The 12893-nt window shown below is 60.0% G+C and overlaps 1 protein-coding gene across 7 annotated transcripts in view; it reads left to right on the top strand.

Moving 5' to 3' along the window:
* NRXN2 (neurexin 2) overlaps positions 1–12893 on the top strand; it is a 98685-nt gene that overhangs the window by 48474 nt on the left and 37318 nt on the right. For 6 of the 7 annotated variants that reach the window (XM_068554404.1, XM_068554406.1, XM_068554407.1 and 3 more), the window contains 6 exons: positions 2627–2653; positions 4151–4270; positions 4608–4989; positions 5614–5804; positions 7475–7648; positions 8020–8139. In XM_068554404.1, the coding sequence (XP_068410505.1) occupies positions 2627–2653; positions 4151–4270; positions 4608–4989; positions 5614–5804; positions 7475–7648; positions 8020–8139 (1014 nt within the window). The remainder of the gene's footprint in view (positions 1–2626; positions 2654–4150; positions 4271–4607; positions 4990–5613; positions 5805–7474; positions 7649–8019; positions 8140–12893) is intronic. The other variant, XM_068554401.1, reaches the window with a different exon arrangement.

Raw genomic sequence — 12893 nt, 5'->3', positions numbered from 1 at the left:
GGACCTAGTTCTGCCCTCTCGAGCTGTACAGAGCAAGCCTGACTCTCATTTGTGTTGTAAGCCGGGCTAAATGCACATTACATTCCAAAGCCCTTTAATCTCTGGGACCATGGGACGGTGCCTTGTTCCCATGGGGGGCTGTTCAGTAGGTCTTGAGCTGCTTCTGAGGCTGGGCTGCTGGGGAGATGGCTGTGAACGAGGGCTGCGCCGGAGTGCACACTGCCACTCTGCAGTGTCACCTCCAAGACTCCAGCCAGCAGGGTCCTGAGGCTCCTTGCATTGGAGCCTTCGTTCTCTCTCCCCCACCTCCAGTCCTCGGGGCCTGGGTGGGGGGCAGGTGGGTTGAAGAAAGAGAAGCCTGGCTTCTTTCCCTGAGCTCCTTTCCATGCAGGTGACTTTTTCCCACCAGTCTTATCACACATTCATACCATCACCCCGGTCTCCATGTCCTGCCAGGACCTTGGTGGGTCTCTGCAGACCAATCGCTTCTGTCCATTTGCTGAACTTGAGGCGTAGGTTTCTAGTCAACAGGTTAGCAGTTAAAGCTCCCTGAGCTGCACTCTGGGCGGGTGTGGGCACCAGAGGGCAGTTTCTCCCACTTACTCGCAGTTCCTGGCTTTCCCCTGGGATGGTGCTGGCTGCTTCCTGGGGGCCCATCTTCAAGGGGAGTTTGCTGCCCTCAAGCCCCACTGGAGTAGGGGCTCCTGCGGGTGGGGTCACTGCAAGGGGGTGGGCCTGGAGCCGACACCTCTTCTCTGGACAGATGGACCACCCCCCCTTCCTGGTGCTCCCCTGCTGGGGAGGGGAAGAGCTGTGCTCCTCTCTAGGCCTCTTCTCCAACAGGGGATCGGCCTGCCTTTCCAGCCCCCTTTTTTCTTTTTTGGACCCTTCATTGGTGAAGACTCTGCTGGCCCTGAGAGAGCCCCTGTGACCTGACTCCAGGCCTGGCACCCCTGCCCTCACCTCGACATCCTCCCATTCCCCCTCTGTCCAGCTCCTCCTTCCCTCTGCTCTCCCTTTCTTCCTCTTTTCTCTCTGCATCCTCTCCACTTCCTTCCTCTCCCTATGACTTCTGACTTGCCCCTGTATCTGCCCCTTGACCTCCCTCTGCCCCTCCCTTGGTGCCAGGCTGTGGCTCAAGGTCCCGGCTGCTCCCCCCACTCTTCTGCTGCGGTTGACAACGCGTGTGGGGCTCAGCTGTACTGCCCGAGGGGCCCATGCCCCCAGAGCCACAGGGGAATCTTTCACCTCCACTGCAGGAACCTTCAGGGCCCAGGGGATGCCAGGTGCCCCCACCCCTCTTTGCCTCCTGGGCTTTGTGGGCAGAGCCTGTTCCGGGAGGAGCCACAGGATGGCAGGATATTGCTGTTAACAGAGGCCTGGAACTTGCCCCTGTCTCAGAGGCAAGGGCCAGCCCAGTGGACACCTTTTCTTTCTCCCAGCTTAGGATCCTCTTGTTCAAGACCCTCAGCTCACAGGGAGGGGAGCTGAGGCTCGGAGAGAAGAGATTTGCCCGCAGTCACATGATGAGATTAGGACCCAGCATTTCTGCCTCTTCCTGCAGGACCTTCTGCAGCCCCAAGCTGTCTGGGTCTGATGGAGCAGGACAGGTGTCCAAAGGGCCCTAAGCCCCAATTTCACAGGACTCTAGTGCTCTATTTCCTCGGCAAGGCTGGCTGACTCACATGGGATGGGTAATGTATCCCACCAGGGGTGTGGCCAGAGGCCCCGGGGCTCCGGGCTGCAGCTCTGTGTAAACAGTGTGCTTTCTGAGCACATGGGGCCCTCCGAGCCTGGAGTTGCAGGATAGCAATGCTGGGGCTGGGGAAGGGGCAGGAGACTTTGCTTATGGTAACTTCTTGTCCCTGAAGTCCTCAGGAGTCACACATTGGGGGCCTCGGTGTCTTCATCTGTGAGCCCCTGGCCCTTCCCTAGGAAAACGGATTAATACTAGTTCCTCTTCAGGGTGAAGGACCACCCTGGTCCCCAAGGACAGCCTGGCATCCTCCAGGTTAGGAAGGGTAGCAAGAAGGTTCCTGTAGGGTTGGTGCTAGCCCCCTGGGACTTTGGGAGGTGTGTGGCCACGGGAAGGGGGCCCTGGGGCAGACTCCTCCATTTAGCTCAGAGCCCAGAGAGCACGGGGTGATGTGTCACAGCCTGGGCTCTGAGTACGGAGTTGTTCCAGAGCAGGGGGTGCAGGGGCTCTGGCCCTCCCCACCCGTCTCCCTCTCAGAGACGGGGAGATGTCGGGTTGGTCAAGCCCTCAGCCCCCCACTGATCCCCTGTACGACTGGGATTCCCAAGGTGCCCATCTCCCTCAGACATGAGAGGCCTGGGCCCCTCTAAGAAGGGAGATGTAAACCTTCTTCCCATCACCTGGCTGCCCCGCCTCCCAGCTCTGGGGAGGGTTGGAGCCCTCTTGGGGGAAGGAGGGAGAGGGGTCCAACTGAGGAAGGGGAGAAGGCACCTGAGCACGCGTGGTCCCCAGAAAGTGGCCCTGGGGGGAACCCCCGCCCGCAGACACCCCTCCCTGTGAAGGATGTAAAAAAAAAAAAAAAACAAACAAAAAACCTTGTTCTGCCTTTTTGTCTCCCCTCCCCCTCTGCCCGCCCCATGGCCCCCCCAGACTGCCTGCGCGTCGGCTGCGCACCCAGTAAGTGGCTTCCCTCTTCTTCTGCAGAGCCCCAAGGGGCCTGGGATTCTGGACTCTGGGATTTGGGGAGGGATGGTGGGGGAGGAGAAGGCTTCATGGCTAGCTTGTGTGGGGCTTGGGCAGTGGGTGTGGAGAGGGGAGCTGGAGTGGTGGGGGTGAGGGTGGTACGGTCGTGGAGGGCAGAATGAGCCCAAGGAAGCTGACCCAGGGGCAGCTGGTGGAGGGTCCGGGTCAGCATGTTCACCGGGACTGGGAGAAGGAAGGCCCAGAAACTTGAAGTCATCTCAAATCCTCTGGAGGGTGGGGCAAAGGCTTGGTGGCACCTACAGCAGGATGGCCGGAAGGAGCCGGAGAGGGGCTGGGACATCCTGCTGCATCTCCAGAGGTGGCCACAAGGGGGAGGGCGGGGCACACAGGAAAGACGATGAGGGCGGGAGGTGAGTGGGAGGTGAGCTTGGCCAGGGCTTCAAAGCTCAGCCCCCCACAGCCCCTGTTTGGGGTGGGGGGCGAGATTCTGCCAAATGGGGGCTCTTTGAGAGGTGAGAGTGAGGCTCGCAGCAGGGGTGAGATGGAGAGCGGGTGTGGACAGTTCTGAGCATCCCACTGTGCCTGGATTCAATGCTCTGTCTCTGAGAGTGTTTCTGCATGGTGTGCCCTGAGGTCACGTAAGAGAGCACAGGGACACGGCAGCCACAGGCAGAGAGGGTGTGTACGTACCGTGGCTCTGGTGTGTGTTTGGCACGTGTGTGCGCATGCGTGGTGAACCCTGTCCCTGCTGGCAATAGCACTGGGGGGCCCAGGTGTAACCTGGGGGTGCTGCAAGTGGGCTGCAGCACCATTCTAAAGCTACGTGTTTTTAGTCTTGGGAGTGGTTAATCCAGGTCCTGAATAAATGGCCCTAATTCCTGAGACACATTCTGCTCTCCGGCCAGGCTGGATGTGCTGTGTATATGATTGTGTGTCTGGGTGTGTGGAATTAACCAGGCATGTGCAGAAAGGTCACGCTGGGTTCCTCTAGATGGGGGAGCTGTGAGTCTGTGTGTTTTCACTGCCAGCAGTGAGCCTGTGGGTGCCCATTCGCATTTGGGCGTGTGGTAAGGCTCAGTATTTTTGAAAGTTTTAGGCCTATGTATAGATTCTGGGACTTTAGCTGCTGGCTACACACACTGACGACTGAGGGTCCTTAGGAGATGTGGGGAGGAATTAGTTGGTGCCGGTGTGAGTCTCTGGTGCAGAGTCTTAGGGCACAGCTCCAGAGGCACCACGCCATTCACACCGTATTCTTTTCGAACAGCACCCTTGGAAGTTGCGTGAAGTGTGGCAATACTGAGCATCTCTGTGTTTATGACTGGGTGTGTAAAAGCTCTGTGTGTGTGGGTGTGTGTACCTGTGTGCATGGGTGTGTGCAGTGGTGAGGCTCTGTGTGCCCAGGGTGGTACATGAAGCCATATGCGAGCGGGTGGAGGTGCCGTGCTCACTCCCCCCTTGGTGCCGCAGGTAAAGGCCCCGAGACGCTCTTTGTGGGGCACAAGCTCAATGACAATGAGTGGCACACGGTGAGGGTGGTGCGGCGTGGCAAGAGCCTGCAGCTGTCAGTGGACAACGTGACCGTGGAGGGTAGGTGGTCTGCGGCCCCATTCTTGGTGACCACTACCTGGGGCAGCATTCTGGCAAGCTGCCAGTGCCACTGGTATATCATGGGCTCCTGGACCCCAGGGACCATTTCAACTCCCCTCAGGCAGCTTTGCCCCGCAAGCCTGTCGGCCCTGGCCTAAAGAGTACCGCAACTCCCCCAGACCCAGGAGCTGTGCTTGCTGCCAGCACCCTCCTGCGAGGGTTTGTCAGTGTCTCTCCCATGTGGCCCTTGAGTGGAGGGGAGGCTCCTGGGGACCCAGTGATCCTACGATCTGGGCTCCAAAGCCACGTCCCCATCTCTGTCTCCTGTCCCGAGCAGGACAGATGGCAGGAGCTCACACGCGGCTGGAGTTCCACAACATTGAGACAGGCATCATGACGGAGCGGCGTTTCATCTCTGTGGTGCCCTCCAACTTCATCGGGCACCTGAGCGGGCTGGTGTTCAATGGCCAGCCCTACATGGACCAGTGCAAGGACGGCGACATCACCTACTGCGAGCTCAATGCTCGCTTTGGCCTGCGTGCCATCGTGGCTGACCCCGTCACCTTCAAGAGTCGCAGCAGCTACCTGGCACTCGCCACGCTCCAAGCCTACGCCTCCATGCACCTCTTCTTCCAGTTCAAGACTACGGCCCCCGACGGGCTCCTCCTGTTCAACTCGGGCAACGGCAACGACTTCATTGTCATCGAGCTGGTCAAGGGGTGAGGTGCTGGGCACTACACCGCTGTCAAGGACGTGGTTCCCGCCCCCCCCCCCCCCCCGCCATGACCAAGATGCAGCTCCCCCAGCCACTGGCTGAGATGTCCAATCCCCCCAGACCACAGGTCAAGGTTCAGGTCCGCCCCCCACCAGCCAAGATGGAGAAGCAGCACCCTGTCTTCCACCCTGGTGACCCCCCCCCCCATTACGTCCTTGCCAGGGATTTCCCGGTCATATCTGTCCTCCATTCACTGTCCTGGCTCAGGCAAAAGACAGGGCTGTGTCCCTCTGGCCTCTCTTGCCTGAGAGGTCCCCGCCCTAGAGCAGCTCTGTCCCTGTCCCCAGAGGACCCTGCTGCCCTCACAAATCTCTCCCCCCACCAGCTTCTCTCCTGAGCCTGTCCCCGGAGCCAGGTCCTCTGTGGCCTTCCCTGCCCGCATCCGCCCATGACGGGACCTCACACCAGAGTCCTCGTGTCGTTGGCTCGGGTCCCTCCGCTATGAGGTCTCCCTCTCCACCCCTTCCGCTTACAGCTCCCAGCCCCGCCGCAGCTATAGCTCCTCCTTTCCCCGCCTTCCCAGCATCGCCCCACCTTGACCCAGTGTCTCCTCCCTACTGTGGGGCAGGTACATCCACTACGTGTTTGACCTGGGGAATGGCCCGTCCTTGATGAAGGGGAACTCAGACAAACCAGTCAATGACAACCAGTGGCACAACGTGGTGGTGTCCAGGGACCCTGGCAACGTGCACACGCTCCAGATTGACTCCCGCACTGTCACTCAGCACTCCAATGGCGCCCGAAACCTCGATCTCAAAGGTGGGGCCTGGGGCCTCTGCAGAAGGCCCGGCCCTACCCCAGATGCCCCCTCGGCCCCAGCAATATCACCCCTAGCCTGGGATGCTCTTTCACGCGCGTGATTCTCCCCCTGCCCCCACCCATGGTTTCCCTCGCTCTTTCCTATTCTCCACTGTGTCCAGCCCGACATCTTCCCGTCAAAGTTCTGCTCAGCTCCCCTGCGAGGCTGCCCTCTCAGCACTGAAAGCCTGGTTGCAAGTTGTGTCTGTCTCACGGGGAGCTTGGTGGCCTCACTCTAGAGCTAGGAGTAGGCAGCTGGGCCTTCTGAAGACCTCTTGGCCCTCCAGGGTTGAGAAGTCTGCCTTGGTTGGGGGCTGGAGAGAGAATAGTGTCCTGGCAGATGCCTCCCTGCTGGGGTAGGAGGGGGCAGTGATGTGGGGAGGAAGGAGGAGTAATCACCAGGTCCCCACATGCTGCCCTGGTCATAGCCCTTGGGCATTGGCTGGACTAGGTCTGGGAACTTTTTTGGACTCAGGGCCTCCCTGGTGGGCTCAGCGTCATACCAGGGACCTACATTCCCCAGGGTCTCTTCAGTAGCTAATGAAACAGTCATTGCCTGCCCCCCGAATGCGTGGGTGAGAGAGGAAGGAAAAGGAGGATGAGCTTAGAGACTGGGGTTTTGGAACAGGAGTGAGGACAAGGCCTGCGGCTTCTCCAGAGCCCACTGGGGTAACGTGAGCGACCCTCACATGCCCAAAGCAGCCCTCAGTCCCTTAGGGACCCCTGGTGTCAGTGCGACTCGGACTGTCCGAGCTGGGGGAGGGCCCTTAGAGACTATTCATCCCCCTCTTGGAGAGACAGAAATGGAAGCTTCAAGAGGCTACATGGTTTGCCCAAGGTCACAAAGTGAGCAGGCCGCAGAGTTGGAACCAGAAGCTTGGTCAGATCCAGGGCCCGACGAATGGCACAGTGCTGTCAATTCTCCCTGATGCCAGAAGGGGGCGATGTGTCTTGGATAATCCTCAGTGGCAGCAAACCCGGGGTGGTCTGGGCTGGTCTTGCATTGCACTGAGTTCAGGGCAAGGGCAGCAGGGTTGACCCATGTCTTGTTGGAGCTCTGCTGTGGGCCAGCCATGATTTCCAGGGAGTTAGGGTCTATGTGGCCAGGCAGTGATGTGTCCCTGAGGAGAACTTCCTGGTGTCACCCAGAGTCCCCAGGCCAAGCCCTAGTTGTTGTTGGAAGGTGCTGGGCTTAGAACCCCCCAGGAGACAACTCAGAGTCGGGAGAGGCTGGCAGAGGCCTGAAGGAGTTCTGGGGATGGGAGACTTCGGAAGGGAGGGAGCGGGGGTGGAGGGGATCGGGCTGCACATCTATGAAAGGCCCTGATTACAGGCCGGAACTGGAATCAGATGTGTGGGAGAGAGCACAGAGCAGGTTCCTCCAGCTGCTCCCCCCTTCCCGGGCATCTGGGCTTCTCTGGGAGGGGAGCAGACAGATGGCAAAGTGGAGAAGGAAGAAAGAAGAGTGGGGGGTGGGCATCTGCGGGCTGCTGCATCTCTGAGAGGAAACTGAAGTCCGGGATGGGACACTGTGGGGCTGCAGGACCTGACAGCTGGATGCCGATGTCCTGGGAGGGCAATGGGGACCTGGGGAGTGGGATGCCGAGGTTCTGATCCCACTCCCTTTGCAGGGGAGCTGTACATTGGCGGTCTGAGCAAGAATATGTTCAACAACCTGCCCAAACTGGTGGCCTCCCGGGATGGCTTTCAGGGCTGCCTGGCCTCGGTGGACCTCAACGGGCGCCTCCCCGACCTCATCGCTGACGCCCTGCACCGCATCGGGCAGGTGGAGAGGGGCTGTGACGGTGAGCGTGGGGCACAGAAGTCAGGTGTGACTCTGCACGCTGCAGGGGGCCCAGCGGTAGAGGCAGACCAGGGCCGCTGAGTGGCCTTCCTCTCAGGCCTCGCAGGAGCTGCCACTCTGGGCCAGGGTATGCGGGAGTCAGGTGGGTCACTTGCCCTCCCTGTTGCCTCCCACCCTGGCCACTTGTCACAGTTCCAGGCCAAGACTAGCAGTCCTTGAGCTCCCCTCCATCCCCCTCCCAACCCCATCAGTTCTTGGCCCTTTCTGCCCAGCAGAACAGAAGCTGGCCCCTGGCCCCGAAGCTTCCATAACTCCTGAGGCTGGAGGGGGCTTGGCTGAGCAGGGGGTGTTCCTTCCTCCTGCCTCTTCCAGGCCCCAGCACCACCTGCACCGAAGAGTCTTGTGCCAACCAGGGCGTCTGCCTACAGCAGTGGGATGGCTTCACCTGCGACTGCACCATGACCTCCTACGGAGGCCCCGTCTGCAACGACCGTGAGTGCAGGACCGGGAGAGTTCGGGGTGCTGGGGGGAGATCCTGGCCCGTTCGCGCCCCAGGGATGCTCCGGAGGAGGGAGGGTCTCTGAGAGCCGTGCTGCTTGCTCCCTTCTCATCCCTTCTCGTCACGAGAGACCGAGGGAGCTGCTGGCTGCTGTCCCCTCCCGGAGTCCCCTCTCGGGCCTGTGCAGGACTGCTGCTGCCTGCATGTCTGGGGCAGATCGTTGATAGACGGCCTCTCCTCTTCCTTCTGAGCTGGTGGGACACCGCTCCCTTCACCCCTCACCAAGGGCGTCAGCCTCTGTCGCTCTCCCCATGCGATCCTGGCGATGGTCTCACAAGTTGTAGCTCACACATACACACTGTTGCACAGGGTGGGGGGTGGGAACCGTCGACCTGCACCCCCTTTCCTCTGGTGCCCTCAGAAATGTGCAGTGGAAGCCTGGGATTTCCTGCCCAGAGTAGGCCCACGCCCCAGAGGACGGGCTCAGGAGACTCTCAGGAGGGCAGCCCTCTGGAGCTGGCTTCCCTGGAAGCCGGCTGTGGTGCAGTTCCCTGGTTTTCCACCCAGCTGCAGGGTGTCCCTTGGAGCCACAAGAACACTCCCTAGTGTCCCCACCTGGTTCCTCTCCTCCCTGGCTGGGTGTCTGCTGCCAGCTCGCATATTGTTTGAGGCCCCTTCCCAGAGAGGGCAGCTTCAGCAGCAGTTTCCAGTCCCTACTGGTTGGTGACCAGCAGCTGGTTGAGCTTGGCAGACGGAGGGCAGTGGGGCAAGAGCGGGGGAGAGCCAACCTCCTGCTTGCGGGGGGTGGGCTGGGGAGCACGCAGCCTCTTCAGGTGTCATTTGAGTGGTCTTCCTTGGGGTAGCCCTGCTGAGACCAGGGACATGAAGAGTCAGCTGCCTGGGAAAAACACATAGACACACAGACACACAGACACACAGACACACACACACACACACAAAGGAGGATGGGGCTTCTCCATTTTACAAACATGGACACTGAGGCCTGGAGGGGTGGGTGGATTTCTGGAGGAGTGAACGGTAGATCTGGGCTGAGAACGGGGTTCAGGGCCTTTGCCTCTGTGCCACACTGCAGAGCCTTGGTCATCTGGGCAGAGTCCTGAGTTTCTTACGGGATAGATAACCTACTGGTTTCAGGGATTGGGCTCTTGCGTGGGTCTTGATTTTTTTCTTCTACTTTGTAAGAATGCCCACCAATCTCCCTCAGCGCTTTCCTGGTGCTCTCAGGCAGGCCTGTCCTTCGGTACCTCCACATCCCGTCCTGTCCCCCAGGATTTTTCTTGTCCGACCTGCCACTCTGTGTACCTTCCAGCCCTCAGACAATGGCCAGCTCAGGGGCACTCCAGCCCTGGCTGCCGGGGAATAAAGACGGGGCTGGGCCTCGTCCTCTCCAGCTCACTCAGCTTTGCACGGGCGATCTGGGGACGGTGGTAACTTTGCTGTTTAACAGTAACATTCCCCACTGATTGTTTCGTGTTTTGCAGCTTGCAAAGCCCTTTTAATTTGTCCTCAGAGAAGGCAGTAGGATGGAGACCAACCATCTGATTTAGCTGCTGAGGACACTGAGGCCTCTCAGTAAGAGGCAGTTCCCTGCCCTAAATCACAGAGTGCTAGAACCTAGGCGTTCCTAAAGTTTGCTGCCCCTGCTGCTCATTTAGTCCCGGGGTGGGGGGTGGTGGCGGAGGTGGAGACGGTGCCGATGGTGGGCATTGCTTGCCCGGGCTGCAGGGCATCAGGAGCGAGAAAAGCTGCTGCCCGTCATCACTATTACACTCCCACACGATGGAGCTTTCTGGAAGGGAGCGTAGAGAGGGATGGTGGTTTAGCGAGTCAAGCCATCTTTCAGCAGGCGTGGGAAGGGAGCTTGGAGCAACTTCTCTGGGGGCAGGTGGGAGGCAGGGAGAGTTGGGGCTGGGCACGTCTTGGGAAGTGTCACTGTCCCCGAGCACTGGTCTGTGTGTCTGGTGGCAGAGCCTGAGCAAAGCCATGGAGGTAAGGACAAGGTGGGTGCAATCTGGGAGCCTCCAAACTGGCCCTGGGGTACCTGTGAGATCTCTGGCCCCAAAGGTCGAGGCAGGAATCTTGGGTCAAGCCACAACCCCCTTTTCTCTTGAAGCTGTGCCTCCTCCCGCTTCTCCAGGCTTGGCTGTTTCATGTTCGTGCTGTCTCTCTATGGCGGGTCTTCTTGAGGCTCCACTGATGCACAACTTCAAGCAGACACTTGGCCCAGAGGCCTGTTTGCTTCACCCCCAAGTGTGAAGGCCCTGGAGGCACCACTGGGCACCAAGGGCCCCTGTGCCTGAAGAGAGGGAGGCGGGTGGGAATGGCCCAGGTGTCCTTAGAGGGTTGGGCCTGGGGTGTGGAGCTGTCTGGTGGTGAAGAGACTGGGATGAGGAGGAGTCCGACCTTCAGGACAGCCTTTCCCCTTGTGTGGCCTCAGTTTCTCCATCTGGGATATGGGCATTACACCTGGGGCTGAAGGTACCTCTGTGAGGCTCAGGAGTCTGCCCTGGGAAGGCAGGAGAGAGATCAGAGGGAGAGAAGTCATCTCCAGGATGGGAGAGAGGAAAGCGGAGAGAGAATGAAAAAGAGAATATGAAATGAGAGGGGAAGGAAGCTGGAAGGAGGCATGCTTCCTGGCAGGGCCTGAAGTCCCAGGGCTGAGGTCAGGACAGCTCCCCTTGGCAGCTCAGTCTCCCAGAGCCTGTCCCTGGCTCGCCCAGGCAGTCGGTTCTTCCCCATCTCTGCCCCTCTGTGTGTTCCTCAGCTCTCCACTTGCTCCGCAGCCTCTATTGATCTCTTGCACACCTCTGTCTCTCCCTTCTTTTTTACCCTCTGTCTCTCCCTTCTTTTTTACCCTCTGTCTCTCCCCCTCGCTCCTCGGCGTCACCCTCTCCAGCTCTCCACTTCCCACTCACTGGTATTGATTGGCCTCTAGGCGATTTCCCTTCCTCTCCTCTTGCCACCAGCTCCTCCCTCCCTCCCTCCCTCCGGGACCATACATTTCTGCCTGCTCAGAGCTATGTCAGTCTCTACCTCAGCGCCAGGGCCAAGAGCGTGCACAGGATGAGGGCAGGAGGACAAGGCTTTGGGGGCCCCAGCCCTGCTCCCCAGCCTGCAATCTCTCCTCCCTCATGGGGCCACGCACCACCTGGAAACTTCCTCCCGGGTGCCTCTGAGGACCCCTTTCTTCCCTTCTGAAGGGCTGGAGGCCAAATGGGGCCCTGGCATCTAGCAGGGCTGGGGAGGCGGCAGCTGCGGCAGAGGAGCTGTCCCGGGTTCTGACTGCACCCAGGAGCTGGGTGCAGAACTTGTGGGGTGCCTGGTGGCAGTTTTTGCTCCACAACGGAATTCAGAATCAATAAGCAGGAGCCAGCCCCTCCCTCCCCTTTCGCACCCCCTTCCTTTTGACCTTTCTTCACCACCTCTCCTTCTCACTCTATGACACTCCTTCTTTGCCTCCTTCCAGGTCCCATCTCTACCTCCCTCCCTCTCTACCTTCAGCATGTCTCCCCCCCGCCCCATGCAGAAGTGGCATCCAGATGAAGGGAAGAAAGCCTCCCTGCACTTACCTCTTGGCCTGTGACACGTGTTTCCCAGAGGTGTCCCAAAGTCTGAGAGGGGGCAGATCTCAGTGGAGGGGCCCCTAGAAGGAGAAGTGACTTCCTCAGCTGGACATAAGTGGCCCAGGAAGGGTTTTGTCACAAGTGGGCCACTCAGTGGATAAGTATCCTGGAAACCCCCTCCCCAGAGGGAGAGGTTGAGGCAGCGGGAGGGGCAGGGGAAGTGGAGAGGAAGGATTGGAGGAGTCCAGGAGGGTGTGTGTGTGGGGGGAGGGGAGCACCCTGTTGGAGAGGTGGCGAGGGACTGTGTGTGTGTGTGGCATGTCTTACTCTGGAGTACCTTTGAGCCTCTGGGTGCGTTGTCTGTAGGCGCATGGGTGACCCTGTTTTTGGACGGTGAGCTGGAGGGAGCTGTCCGTGTGTACGTTGGCTGTTCATTCATTACCTGTGACCAAACATGTATGTGTGTGTGCATGTATTGCCTCCGTGAGCATGTGTACACGCTCGGCTGAGTGTGAGTTCGTGTGCCAGTGTCTATGAGCACATGTATGCATGTATGTGTCTGAGCCTATGTGTGCGTGCGCGTACACTGATGCCTGTATGGGCACGTGGGTGTCTCCATACCCGAGCCCGTCCACATCCTAGCGTGCACGTGTGTTCCGAGGCGTGCGTGCAGAGGTGGCGGTGGCCACGTCTCTGCGCACTGGACCAGCGAGCACTCCTGGGGTTCGTCCAGGTGGGGGGGAGGGAGGAGGTGGAAGAGAGCGGCCTCTTCTGCTAGCCTCAGTCCTGTTCAATTATTCAGCAGGGCCCCTTCTCCGGAGGGGGCGGGAGGGGAGCGCGCGCCCGGGCGCGGGGGAGGGGTGGGGCTCGCGCAGAGGAGAGGCGAGCCCCGAGCCGGCTAGCCGGGAGCCGCGCGGCGGAGCTGCCCAGCGCCGCCCGCAGATCGGGAGCCGCTCGGGTCCCTCCACCCTGCCCCCTCCTTCTCCCGCGCTCCCCCTCCCCTCGCCTCCCCTCTCCACTCCGCTCCTTTCCTCCCTCCTCTCTCCCGCCCTCTCCCTTCCAGCCCTCTCAGCCTCTGCAGCAACACTCCGCTGCCTCCATCTCTCCGCCGGAATCTAGCAGGCTCACGCCTTTCCTCTGCTCAGCCCCGCTCCCCTCCTCTC

This window comes from Eschrichtius robustus, chromosome 11 (genome assembly GCF_028021215.1).
Source record: "Eschrichtius robustus isolate mEscRob2 chromosome 11, mEscRob2.pri, whole genome shotgun sequence".
Taxonomy (NCBI): domain Eukaryota; kingdom Metazoa; phylum Chordata; class Mammalia; order Artiodactyla; family Eschrichtiidae; genus Eschrichtius; species Eschrichtius robustus.
This window is presented reverse-complemented; position numbering and strand designations above follow the sequence as displayed.